Genomic DNA, 13,890 nt, shown 5'->3' with positions numbered 1-13,890 from the left:
TGGAATTTCATGTGGGACAGGAATCCAGATTTCTGACCTGCCAAGACATCCAGAAAACCCTGCTTTTCTGAACAGACAGGGCTTTTCTTCTGAGCTGCATTGCAGCGTGGGGGCAAATTCAGGCCTTGGTTCAAGAGATTCATAGAACTTAAGCATGTGCCTGAAATTAAGCAGACACTATTCCCAGGCATTAAAAAAATATGACCCCAAATGCTATGAGACTGACTTAAAATGTGGAGATTAAAGAAAAATGAAATTTGCTTGGGGTTCTTTCTGATTTTTAGACTTTGAGTCATACTTGGAAGCTATTCATTTCTAAGTCACAGCTCTATCTGTGAAGCCCAGCTCAGAAGCCATCAGCTCCCCATGCCACTGACCAAATGCCCAAAGGGCCACTGCAGTGTTGCCTAACATGCCAGAGCCTGGGGGTAGGAAACTGGACTGGTGGCCATGCAGGAGTTTTAGCTTCCCTGAACAATTTTGGCATATCACTGGTTGGGGTGGTCTCAGGGAGAAGCTGACACTCCTGTGTGCTTTTCTGCAGGGTCCCTTTCTCTGTAACCAAAGTAGGAACCACTGTGGACACCAGCACAGAACATGGCATCAGACAATGACTTTGATCACTTGGATAATCAGCAGCAGTACAGCCGCATCAACGCTCGGTGGGAGGCCTCCGATGATGAACTGGACAATGACAACAGCTCTGCCCGGCTTTTTGAGAGGTCCCGGATCAAAGCCCTGGCAGGTAGGTGCTGCCGTTTGTTGCATGCTCCTTTCACCTCTGCACTCTCTCCTCTTGCGGCCCTTGCGCAGAGCTTCTTAAAATGCCCGTGACTAATGCAAACAGTCATTTATACTGAGCAAATGTTAGGTCAGTAAGACTGGAAGGGGCCTCCTGGGCTGAGTCTGATGCCTGCCCTTGACCTTCATTTAGGTCTCGGTGATCAAGACAGCATTCACACTGTGTTCAGCTACTTCATGTTCTGGCTCAGGGGTCAGCAACCCCTGGCACGCATGCTATGTGTGGCACACGAGGCCATTTTGCTTGGCGCACCACAGCCAGCCCTGGCTCTGGGAAGCTTCTGCCAGCGACAGAGCCGGGGCTGCTCTGACGGGGCTTGCAGTGTCTCAGCTGCCTTCTGGGAGCAGCCCGGGATTCCAGCTGGCAGCAGCTCCCCAGAGCTGGGGCCAGCTGCAGCCGGGAGGCTCCAAACAGTTGTGCCAGCTCCAGTCTCCGGCACCAGCTCCGCATCAGTGCATGCAGGCTTGTCTTGGAGTGGGCGGTGGGTACGGGGCCTGAGGCAGTGCAGCCCTGGTCTCTCTCCTGCTCCCAGCACGGAGTTGATAAGCCCAGCACAGCTGTTTGCAGCCTGCCCACTGCTTGCTGCAGCTGCCCAGAGCCTGGGTTGGCCCAGGCTGGCTACTTTTACCATCCAGCTTGCTTAGTGGGGATATAGTCCCAAGCGTGCTGTAAGCATTGGACTCTTCATTTTATTTGCAGCTGCCCAGAGCCTGGGTTGGCCCAGGCTGGCTACTTTTACCATCCAGCTTGCTTAGTGGGGATATAGTCCCAAGCGTGCTGTAAGCATTGGACTCTTCATTTTATTTGCCAAGCTTTTAAAAACCCTGATTCAGGACAACCATGTCAGCACATGCTTATCTTTTAAAATGTTGCCATAAAATGAAGTGTGGGCACTATGTGGGAGGTTTTCCTTGGAAGCTCAGTTTCCAGCTTTCCTCAGCAAGTTTCTGCACCCATCTTGTAGTGATTCCATTTTGAATGTGGGAATATGAGAGGGTATGTGGAGGAGAGGAGCACTTCTCACCAAGGAAGAAAAGAGTAAAGCCAACAGTCCCTGTGCCTTCACAAGTGTGTGGACAGTGTCTTGCACAACAGTTCCCTCAGGATGTAGGGGTAATCCATGCTGTAGCTAAGCAAAGTGTGAGGCCTTGCTGTTCTCCTATTATTTACCCCTCAGACTCTCTGTGCGTGGCACTCATCACTGGCCCTCAGCATCCCTTGGACTCTTGGAATGCTACCAGGAACATGTGCAAAGCACTGTCTGCTCCTGTGGGCAGGGAGCACTCCCTTCCACTGTCATGTGGGAGAATTCCTCTGCATGTCCACAGTGCACAGCTCCAGAGTCTATCTAGAGAGATGGAGAAATAGGATTTCATAGATTTCATAGACATTAGGGCTGGAAGGGACCTCGGGAGATCATTGAGTCCAGCCCCCTGCCCAAAGGGCAGGAAGTCAGCTAGGGTCATAGGATCCCAGCAAGATAAGCATCCAATTTACTCTTGAAGGTGTTCAATGTAGGTGCTTGAACCACCTCCGCTGGCAGACTGTTCCAGACCTTGGGATGAGGCTCCCAACCCCATATGTTGGTGCTAGCTACATCATAAGACTGGAGTAGCGGAGAAACTCTGGCCTGCACTACAAGAAGCCATGTACTCCACGCTGGGCTGGGCAGAGTGGGGGTGATTTAACACTTTGTGCTGTTTATGGTGTATCTGGATAGTTATTCACAGGGATAACTTGCTACTATAATCCTGTTAGTTGGTATGCTGAATCCCTGCCGGTGTCCCATTGTTCTGTACACAACATCCTTTGGCTCATTCATTATCTGTCAAAGTATGGTCAGTTACTTGCAAATGTTCACACATACTAAATAATGGAATTTGTTTCTGATGATTAGTCAAGTTAAAAGGCACTGACCTGCATTCTCCTCAGCAGGTCAAGCAGCACCTGTCAAGCAAGTGGATGCTCATAAAATGGAGCTGTCAAAGATCTAGCCCATGGGCCAGATCTTTCCCCTAGACTACAGCCCTACCATCTGGCTTGTGGTGCTGCTTATGGGTCTTGGAATGGACCTACACATCACACACAGTGCATACTGGGCCAGATCTTGTATTGCATGCAGCAGAAGGGGCTGGCCTGGTATGTGTTGCCCATGTCAAACTAGCCCCATGCAGTGGATCAGACAGACGGCGCTAATCTGTGGACCTAGTTTGGCCCATGGACAAGCCCCACATTACCCATCAAACCTGTGGACCAGTTCCATACTACATGGCCTGGATGAGTGTGACACCCCTGTCATAAAGCATTGGGCCCTCTTCAGCTTTCCTTGCCTCAGCATGACCCAGACAATCAACCCAGACAATCATTTGCTTTAGTGATGACCCAGGCAATCATTTGCTTGAGTGATGAATGTATCTGAGAGCAAAGCAAAAATCTTTGACTTTTTTTAAGGGTCAGCTTGACAAAGCCCTGGCTGGAATGATCTAGTTGGGGATGGTCCTGCTTTGAGCAGTGGGTTGGACTAGATGACCTCCTGAGGAGCCCAGCCAACCTTAACTTTCTATGATTCTATGATTTACTCCCTTATATTCATGGAATTCTTATATCACAAACACTCTGTTTGTAAGAAAGAATTTTACATTAAGTTTTCATTTGTATAATCACACAGTTATCATACAGTAAGCCAGTAAAATTTGCACTCAGAACTTTTGTAATATATATTTTCTTCATTATGTCAAAATCCTTTATCATGTCTCAGTCTAGTGTACAAAGTACATCTCACAGAAGGTAGAAAACAGCTAACAGCTGATGATTAAACACTTATGGATAATTAGTTATAACTGCCAGTCCCCTTGGAGTGATGAATTAACCAGATGATACCTGTCATTAATATTAATTATTAAATATTACGTGAGAAGCAAGGATTTCTTAGGGTAGTATTTTTTATTGGACCAACTATATAGTTGGGATAAAGTTAGACAAGCTTTCTAACTTTTACTCAATATAGTTGGTCCAATAAAAGATATCATCTGAAGAAATCCTTGCTGCTGATACAATTTCTGGACCATCAAGGCTACATCATTACTCTTATTCTCCTTATTAAATATTTGTATTATAGCGCCACCTAGTGGCTAGTTTGGGGACCACAGTCCTGTTTGTACTATGAATGTTAATACTGAGCTAAAGAAGCCCCATCCAAAAAGTTTTCTGATGGAAAATTGGATTTTAGACTACAGATTTTTTTGCTATGTTGAAGAAGTGGAATTGCTTCAGAATTCCAATTTTTAATATGCAAAGGAATTATTTTAAAGTGAAATATTTTGATTCAGACATTCCCTTTCTCTGCCCTGTTTTCCTACTGCACACGTGGAGTAGCTTAACCCCTGTAGACAGAAGGAGAAGGTCCTCTCCGCACTGACCTGATTCGGGAGAGCCAGGATTCCACTCCTGAGGTTTAAGCACTAATAACAATACTGAAGCCTCACTTCTGTCATCTCTGGATCTTAAGGGGCTTTACAAAGGGGCTCAGGTATCTCATTGCAGTTCTGCTTTTGGGGAAACTGTGGCATGAACTGGTCCAGGGCCTCCTAACAGTGTAGAGGTAGAGCTAGGGGTAGAACCCAGGTTTCCTGAGTGCTAGCCCCACTAAGCCACTCTGCCTATTGCCAGAGTGTGCTGACAGACTGGGGCAGCGGTTGAGTACCAGATAGTCCCAATTTAGGGAAGCAGTGAGGCATATGAGAAATGTCTTAGCTTAGATGCCTAAGGTTCAGCACTGATCCAGGGGCTTTCCAGAATAGGGCCATCCTTTGACACAGGGCCCACCTCCCTGGGACCATGTTTCTGCTTGCTGTCCCAGTATTTGCCATCTTGTGACCTGGTGCTTTCCTCATGTTTCAGATGAGCGGGAAGCTGTACAGAAGAAAACCTTCACAAAATGGGTGAACTCGCACCTGGCTCGTGTGACATGCCGCATTTCTGATCTCTACATGGACCTCCGAGATGGACGGATGCTGATCAAGCTCTTGGAAGTGCTCTCAGGAGAATTGCTGGTATGTCCTCCCTGGGAATGTTTTTGGGAGTCTGATAAGTAGCAGAAGGCAGGCAGGGAGGAAGCCCTGGGCCAGGCCAAGAATCCAGGTTGGAGGGGCATAATGTTCCCTGGCACCCTTGAGAGGAGGGAGTGGTGTTGGCTATGCAAAAGCCATGGCCCAGCTGGCTTCTGTCAGCTTCCCCATAGGGAGGCTAAGAACAAGTGTGTTCATCTACCTGTGAGGGGATATGTGAGCTGGCACTGCTCACCAACCAGGCTGGCTCTATCTTGTGGATGCCTGTAGGGAGTCTGGCACTTCTGCCAGGAGAAATGTCCTATCAGAGCTGAGAATGCCCAGGGAAGTCCCCTCCAGGCCTGCATCTTGCCTGCAGAATAAGATGACTTCCCAACTGCCCCACTCCAGTTTCTCTGCTCTAGGGTGGCTTTGGCAGTGTAGGAAGGTAGCTGCACAGCCCTTTGTTCTACTTCATTGTTTTGTTCCCTGAAGGCTGCTCTAAGCTACATTGGGCTCTGACATTCCTGTGGGCTTGATAAACTTTTACCAATGGCAGGCTGCTACTTGTGAGTTGGCCTCTGTCTTGGGCTGCCAGCCCCCCATAATGGGCATTTCCACCCAACCTGATCACCCCAGTGTGCCACCAACAGGGTGCATCTACACAAGACACTTACTGCACTGTTGACTAATTAATCGCACAGTAAATGTCTTGGCATCTATACATGTGCCCTCATTGGGTGCATGAAACTAATAAACTCCACAGCAGGGTAGTCGTGTAAAATACAAGTACTATCTTCTCCAGAGTTGTTTTGTTTGCAACAGAGCACATGTAGATAGTGCCCTCGCTGGCAGGTGCAGAGGGTTTTTCAGTGTAAGGCCAGCCGGCAGGCAGCCCCAGCTCCGAGGCACCCTGCACCCTCCGGCAGGCAGCTGCTCGACAACACATGGAGATGGGGGGAGTAGAGGCCAAATTACAAGCAGCTGCTCCCCCATCTCCATGTGCTTCTCAGTGGCTGCCTGAGGTGCAAGGTGCCTCATTGCGGGGGCTACCTGCCAGTTAGTCCTGTGTTGACCCAGGCAGCTGGGGCAGCATCTACATGTGCACTGCTGTGCATGAAGAAACTCTGGAGCAATAAGCTCTGGAGTTTATTTGTGTGCATTAATCACACATGTAGATGTGCCTACAGGGTCTCACATTCCAGTAGTCCTGGTCCCCTCATCAGCCTCAGCCACCTGCCTTCCTCCTTCTGGGAGATGCCATTGCTGTGTGGGGGCGGTATTGGCATGGCTAGCAGTCAGGCGATTAATGCAGCAGCCACTGGGTGTAGGAACCCTCTAATGCCCCACCACCCTGGTCCTTTGTCACTGAGTGCTGCTGATTCCTGTCATCAGTAGCAATGGGCAGTAATGAATTCAGGGGTGAGAGAGGCAGTGGCTGCAGTGGGGGGTGGAGCTGGGAATGGGGAAGTGGATGCATTAACTCCCCGGCTTCCCTGTCAGCTGAAGGGGACTCTTGTCTGCTCCCTGTGGCCAGAGCCTTAGGCCCTGCTGCCTAAAGCCCCAACCTTCTCCTTTTCTCCAAATACCACTGATTACTGTTGCCAGCCATAGTAGGGAGTGGTGGATTCAGTTGTGCAATTAAGTGGCACATGCTCCCTTCGGGCCCTCCATTCCAGCAGATCAGGCCCTCACAGACCAGATCCAGTGTTTGTGGGCCGGGCCATAGGTTGCCAACCCCTATTCTGGACTGTGATATCACAGAGGAGTAGGCAGAGGAACCCTTCTTGACCCCTTTCCCTACATTATAAAGGGGTGAGTGAAAGCAAGCTGCTAAGATGACTCTGTGCCCTCCAGGACCTTCTCCCCATGCCTGCCATAGTGCTGCTTTGTAGGGACAGGGTAGCAGGGAGTAGCATTTCTCAGGTCAGAGGATTGTGAAAACCATCTGTGGATCAGGGCCAAAAACTGATCATTAAAAAATATGGAAGCTTCATGTGGTTTGGTATGGGGAGGCAGGCTGCAGCCTAAGTGGGAAAGGCTGGGAATGGGGAGGCAGCACTGGAAGTTCACCCAGTAGGATGAAGGGTGGGTAGCCAAGCAGTGGGAGGCAACTTGTAGGTTGTCTTGCTGTTCCCAAGGGTAATCATGATGAGCTGTTTGGGTTACAGCAGAGTCTGTTAGAGCCATACATTCAAACTGAAGCTCAATAGAAACTAGCTACAAAAGCGTTCTACATTTTTTCAAACAACATTGAAGCTCATTGGCCATTTTTATTGTGCAGTAATTACTTTCCATGCGTAGCATGTCTAAATTTATTATGTAGTTAAACAGTTAATTGCACAATAGATGTAAAGCGTGTCAGGGGCCTGCGTGTTCCAGGCAGCTGGGGACACCATTATTCTAGGTGCTGCACAGTGCAATGTCAGAAGTGATGCTAGGCATGCTGCTCAGCATGGTTAGGAAGAGGAACATCTTGGGCTGTGGATTGTGGGCCGGGGCAGCACAGGTGCTATGTGGACTCCAAGGGATTGGGATTTCTCCTTCCACAGTGGGAGCTAGGTGTCAGCAAGTGTTAGGCAGCAGGGTAGGGAGGGCATGTTCCAGGTCTGACCTGCTCTGTGGTTGCTCTGCAGCCCAAGCCTACCAAGGGGAGGATGCGCATTCACTGCCTGGAGAATGTGGACAAAGCCCTGCAGTTCCTTAAGGAGCAGCGCGTGCACCTGGAGAACATGGGTTCCCATGACATCGTTGACGGCAATCACCGCCTGGTCCTGGGCCTCATCTGGACCATTATCCTCCGCTTCCAGGTGGCCTGGCTCCCCACTTACAAAGAAATAAAGCCCTAGCTACCCCACAAATAAGGGCAAGGAGTGGACAGAGGAGCAAGAGGGGTGAATAGGACAATGGTGTCTTTGTCCTACAGACACTTGGGAGATTTGTGAAATTCTTCTTGTCTTGAATTGGGCCCCAAAGTTGAGAATTTAAAAATGTTTTTTTCTTTCCTAATCAAACTATTTTTGTTATAATTTTGAAATGTTTTCTTTTGTTTTCATCCCCTAAAGCCATAGACACCTGGGGTTGGCCCAACCCCTATACAAATTCAGGAAATGCCACTCTTGAATCATCCCTGATCAATGCTTATCCAGCCTCCCCTTGAAAACCACTACAACTTCCCTAGGCAGTCTGTTGCATGACCTTGATGTTTTAATAGTTTGGAAGTACTTCCTGTGATCAAATCTAAATCTACTTCCCTGCAATTTAAAGACGAAAAGTTGTTCCCTTTCTTCTTTGTGGCAGCCATTCAGATATTTGAAGACTGCTATCAGGTCCCTCCTCACCCCCATGATCACTTTTTCTTTGAGCTAAATATACCCAGTTCCCTCAGCCTTTCTTCATATGGCTTGTTTTTCAACCTCCTTATCATTTCTGTTGCTCACTCTCTATCCTTCCCAACTTCTCTACATTCTTAAACTGTGGAGCCCAGAACTGTAGATAATGCTCTAGATGAGACCTAATCATTTCCTACCCATTTTCATTACAATTTGTCTATTGCCACTTACATTTCTAAACAAAATGTTGCATCAAGCTGGAAATCAGGCATTTTTCCTTCTAAAGGGGCACATCTACACAAGACATACTACTGTGCAGCAAACTAATCTGCTGTGCAGGAAGGCATTGCCATGTAACCGTGAGCAGCAACTACTGCACAGTAAATGAATCTACTGTGCAGTTAGACAGTAGCTGTAAATACAGGTACTAAATTAACTGTGCAGTAGTTACTGTACAGTAGTGCTCCTGTAGACACTGACGGGAAGCAAATTTGCTCCCAGTCAGCCACACTAGCAGGGGGCCTCGTCCTGGTGCTGCTCAGCTTCAGGCTCTCTCCAGGAGCTGATTAGAGCTGGGATCAGGTCTCTCTCTATGTCCCCCTCTGTCCTTGTGCTGTGTGGCTCCAGGTTTCCCACAGAAGCCAGAAGCCAAGCAGTGCTGGGACTGGGGCACTCTATTTCCCACTTAGTGGGATAGCTCCTGGCTAGCCTCTTGCTGGGCACTGGGCTGGCTGGTAGTGCATGCGGCAGGAGAACTCTGCCAGCTGCAGCTGTAGCAGCTGTCTTCCAGTCCAGTGCACATCAGAACCCCTCCTCATATGCATGGGGCCAGGAGATGGCTTTCACTGCAGTGGGTAGAGCATTTTTGGCCCTGTGCGCATTGGGACCAGCCCCATGAACCCTGCCAACCCCTGGACTAGCATCCTGGGGGAGCATGGAACTCCCCCTAGCTGCTGCAGTGGGGGTAGAGAAGGACAAGAGCAGCTTTGTACCAGGTTACTCCTATTGGGAGCACCCAGATTTGCCCCCAGCAGGGTGCACATGCAGGTGTGCTCTTGGGAAGGCGTATTTTACTGCATAGCATTTTACTGGGGGTAGTGGTGAGATTTAATTTGCTCAGCTCCAAGAGCCACGCTAATTAAAAGCACCCAGAACGTTATATGTGTCAGCGTCCCAGTGTTCAAAAATGGCAGCAGGGCGCTTTGAACTAAAGCTCATCAAATGAGTTTTAGTTTAAAGCACTCTGCCTCCATTTTTCAGCATGGGGATGCTGATACACGTGACACTGGAGTCTGCTGGAGCATGGTAATTACCACGCTCCAGCAAACTCAATTAACTGAGTCTGCTTCGATGCACTGTAATTACAGTGTGTCAGAGCAGCCTCCCTGCATTTGTATAGGAGCCGATAATGTGCAGGTGGATGAAAGTTTAGCATTGTTACGCCCAGGCTTGTCTTCCTGACAGTTATTTTTTGCCTGTTCAGAGGTGTTATAAGAGTAAATACTTTGAGGTTTTATTAGCCAAAAAGCAGACTTAGCAGCACCAAAACTTTTCGTAATTACATGCCCATTTTGCCAAATGTTTAAATAAAAAAACCAAACAACCGAAACACAGTTGAAATATCCAGCTTCGACATTTTCAAAGCAAATTTGTTTCTGTTTTTATTTTCAAGGACTTTTGTTTTTAAATTGTCCTCATTTTAAACATTTAAAACATTAAAAAAAAAATTGATAAGCCTTCAAATTGAGAATAAAACCTTTTATTTTATTGAAATAACATGTTCTGCTTGACCCAACACAAAACCCCCTTTTAAAAATTTTTCACCATTGTTTTTAAAAATGTTCCCAGGATCAAGGTAAAGTGGGGCTGGAAGGGACCTCACAAATTAATCTGGTGCAGCCCCTTGCTCAAGGTAGGTCTGACCTGCTCTTGGAAATGTCCAGGGCTGAAGACTTTACAACTTCTCTAGATAGGCTGTTTCAATGCTTGACCACCCTCATAGTTAGAAAATTCCTCCTAATCTCCACCCTAAACTTCTTCTACTGTAGTTTGAATTCATTGCTCCTAGTTCTGTCCCCTGCAGTCCTAGAAAATGGTCTAACTCCATCCTCTCTATACTTCCCCTTCAGGTATTGAAAGATTGTTATGAAATCTCCACTCACTTTTCTGTTCTCCAAACTAAATAATCCTAGTTCTTTTAGACTTTCCTCATAAGTCATGCTTCCCAAGCTCCATCAGTGTTGAGTAGAGTGCAAGAATTGATTTTTTTTTTCTTTTTTTTTGAAGTGACATTCCTGTTAATACAATCCAGCATGCTGTTGACTTCTTTTGCAACAAGAGCATGCTGTTGGCTCATAATCAGCTTATGGTTTACTGTAATCTTCAAGTCCTTCTCCGCAGTACTGCAGTCAAACCAGCTGTTGTTTTCTCTCCAAACCAAACCAGGTTTTCCACATTTATTCTGCTATTGCCAAGGTGCTGAAAAAGCCAGTTTTGTTCAGCTCTTGTGCACAGATATCTCAGCAGTGCGAGCCCAGTCAGCTCCCACAACAGAATCATAGAAAGAAGGACCAGAAGGGACCAATAAGATCAAGTCCAGTCCCCTACCATGGGCAGGAGGTAATTGGGTTCAAATGAGCTCAATGAAGTATTTGTCCAGCCTCCTCTTAAAGACTGCCAGAGATGGCAACTGCACCACCTCTGCTGGAAGTGTGTTCCAGATTCTAGTTACCCATATGGAAAATAATTTTTTCCTTATGTCCAGCCAAAACTTTTCCTCAACTGGCTTGTGTCCATTGATCCACAGCTTCCTAGTGAGGGGCTTTTCTGAAAAGTTGTTCACCTAGGTCCTGGTGTTCTCCCTTGACATATTTGTAGGCTGATATCAAGTTGCCTGTCAGCCTTCTTTTGCTCAGGCTGAACAGTTCCAGATTCTGAAGTCTGTCCTCATAGGACCTGTCCCCCAGGCCCTTGGTCATGCAGGTGGCCCTTCTCTGTATCCTTTTGAGCTTGTCCACATCCTTCTTGAAGTGTGGTGCCCAGAACTGGACACAGTACTCCAGCTATGGCTTTACCAGTGCCAAATAGAGGGGGAGGAGTACCTTTCTGGATCTGTTGGCTACACATCTGCTGATGCACACCAGAGTTCTGTTTGCTCTGCCACACTGGTGGCTCATATTCATCTTCTGGTCGATTGTCCACCCCTAGGTCCCTTTCAGATGCAGTGCCAGCCAGCGGACCACAACCATCATATAGATATGGTGGGGGTTCTTCCTACCCACATGAAGGACCTGGCATTTGTCTCTGTTGAACCTCATCTAGTTATGTTTAGCCCATAGGACCAGCCTGTCAAGGTCATCCTGAATCCTTGCCCTGTCCTCTGATGTGCCCACTTATCCCCACAATTTGGTATTGTCCACGAACTTAATTATTGTACTTTTCACTCCCTTGTCCAAGTCATTTAATAAAGATATTAAAGAGCACAGGCTCAAGCACTGATCCCTGGGGTGCACCACTAGAGATGGCCTTCCAGGATGAAGTCACCCCATCAATTAAGACTTGTTGGGATCAGCTGCTGAGCCAGTTCCCAACCCACCTCACTGTAGCCTGGTCTAGACCAGAATTCTCCAGCTTAACTAAGAGGATTTTATGGGAAGCAGTATCAAAGGCCTTGCTGAAATCTAGGTAGATGACATCCACCTCCTGTCCCACGTCCAAGTGGTTAGTTACCTGGTCATAAAAGGACACCAGGTTTGTTAGGCATGGCCTCTCCTCTACAAAGCCATGCTGGCTGCTTCTCAGTGCCCCACCAGATGTGAGCTTGTGGGTGATGTCCTCCTTGAAAAATGTTTTCAAAGATCTTTGCCAGGACTGAAGTCAGACTGACCAGTCTATCATTGACAGGGTTGTCCCCCTTCCTCTTCTTAAGGATGAGTACCACGTTTCCCTTCTTCCAGTCCTTAGGGATAACTCCTGAGTTCCATGATTCCTTGAACAGCCTTGCCAGAGGCACCGCTATGAGCTCAGCCAGCTTTTTCAGCACTCTCAGGTGGAGGTTGTCTGGACCAGCTGACTTAAAAGCGTCCGGTTGATCTAAGAGTATTGTCACCTGTTCGGGACTGATTTTATGAGGACCATTATCATTGCCATATTCTCTGCACCCCTGGTCTGGCGATCAGTTCTCACCTGGTTTCAGGAATACTGATGCAAAGTAATTGTTGAGGAGCTCTGCCTTTTTACAGGGGTCAACTGTGGGCTTCCCCTCCATGTTCTGTAGGGGTACCACACTGGAGCTTAATGGGTTTTTTTGCTCCCTATGTATCTATGGAAGGATTTTTTGTTATCTTTAATTTCAGTTGCCAGCTTGATTTCCATGGACGCCTTGGCTTTCCTTGTCTCGTGTCTGCAGATCCTGGCCACATGAGCATACTCTTCTCTGGATCCCAAATCATTTTTCCATTGGGTGTGCGCTTTTTTCTTTTGGAGAAGTTCCTTAATGTCTCTTGGACCCTCTCCCTCTTTTTGATCACATGGGGATGGCCTCTTTTTGAGCAATAAGAATAGCCTTCTTGAGGAAGCGCCATCTTTCTTGAGCTCCCAAGTTGTCCAGACGCTGGTTGTGAAGGGCCTTTCCAACTAGACTTCTGAGTTTACCAAAGTCTGCCCATCTGAAGTCTAGGGCTTTTGTTCTGCTGGTAGAGTTCCCAGGCTTTCAGTGGATGGTGAATCTGATCAGATTGTGATCGCTGTCACGCAGAGCACCTGCAATCTTCAGGCTGCCTACCACGCCTTCCTCTTTGGCCAGCACCAAGTCCAGAGTGGCTTTACTCCTAGTTGGCCCCTCCACAGTCTATATCAAGAACAGGTCATCTCTAGCCTCCGGGAAGTTGGTTGGTCTGCTGGAGCAGGCTGGATGATTTTCCCAACAGATGTCAGGGTAGTTGAAGAAGTCACCCATGACAATCAAGTCTGGTACTGACTGCTTCAGCCAGTTAGCTGTAGAATGCCAGGTCATAATCCTCTTCTTGTTGGGGGGGCTGTAATAGACTCCCACCATCACGTCCCCTTCTCCTGAGCCCCCTTGTAACTTGACCCAGAGGGTCTCAAGGGACTTCCCCCTGCCATCATATATAACCTGCAGGGAGGGGTACCGCTTCTTCACATAGAGGGCCACCCCTCCACCCTTTCCATTCCTGTCCCTCCAATAGAGTCTGTAGCCCTCAATATCCACTGCCCAGTCATATGTGTCATCCCACCAAGTCTCCATCAGTCCAGGTAGAAAAGTCCTCAGTTAGAAAAACTTGATTTTCACTGGGATATTTTTCTTTTTATTTCAGATCCAAGATATTATTGTCCAGACTCAGGAAGGCCGTGAGACACGCTCTGCCAAGGATGCATTGCTGTTGTGGTGCCAAATGAAGACTGCAGGGTACAGTGTAAAGCCTGATGTCTATGCCCAGCCCAGGACTGAATGAGCAGCAAATGTGGGAGGAGTTCATACTGGCCTAAAGATCTAGCATATTTCAGTCTAATTTAATTAATTAGATCAGCATCTCCTCCTGGTGGACAATCCATTAGGCACCAGTGGGGGAAACACAGGTCTTCAGTAGTCTAGTGTAGTGATTCCCAACCAGGGTGGTACAGCACCCTGGGGTTTCACAAGATCCTTTTAAGGATATTGTGTAATATTGGCACAGTTAGATATGCAAAC

General features: G+C 47.7%; 1 protein-coding gene across 1 annotated transcript in view; it reads left to right on the top strand.

The window, feature by feature from the left end:
• LOC149871055 (spectrin beta chain, erythrocytic-like) overlaps window positions 1–13,890 on the top strand; it is a 53,642-nt gene that overhangs the window by 37,866 nt on the left and 1,886 nt on the right. Inside the window, exons 3-6 of the mRNA XM_090034547.1 lie at window positions 545–745; window positions 4,703–4,854; window positions 7,485–7,658; window positions 13,517–13,615. Of these exons, the coding sequence (XP_089890673.1) occupies window positions 598–745; window positions 4,703–4,854; window positions 7,485–7,658; window positions 13,517–13,615 (573 nt within the window). The 5' untranslated portion in view covers window positions 545–597. The remainder of the gene's footprint in view (window positions 1–544; window positions 746–4,702; window positions 4,855–7,484; window positions 7,659–13,516; window positions 13,616–13,890) is intronic.

The sequence above is a fragment of the Crocodylus siamensis genome, chromosome 2 (assembly GCF_052110815.1).
Source record: "Crocodylus siamensis isolate JL-2025a chromosome 2, ASM5211081v1, whole genome shotgun sequence".
NCBI lineage: Eukaryota > Metazoa > Chordata > Crocodylia > Crocodylidae > Crocodylus > Crocodylus siamensis.
The sequence above is the reverse complement of the archived record's forward strand: the minus strand, read 5'-3'. Positions and strand labels throughout refer to the sequence as shown.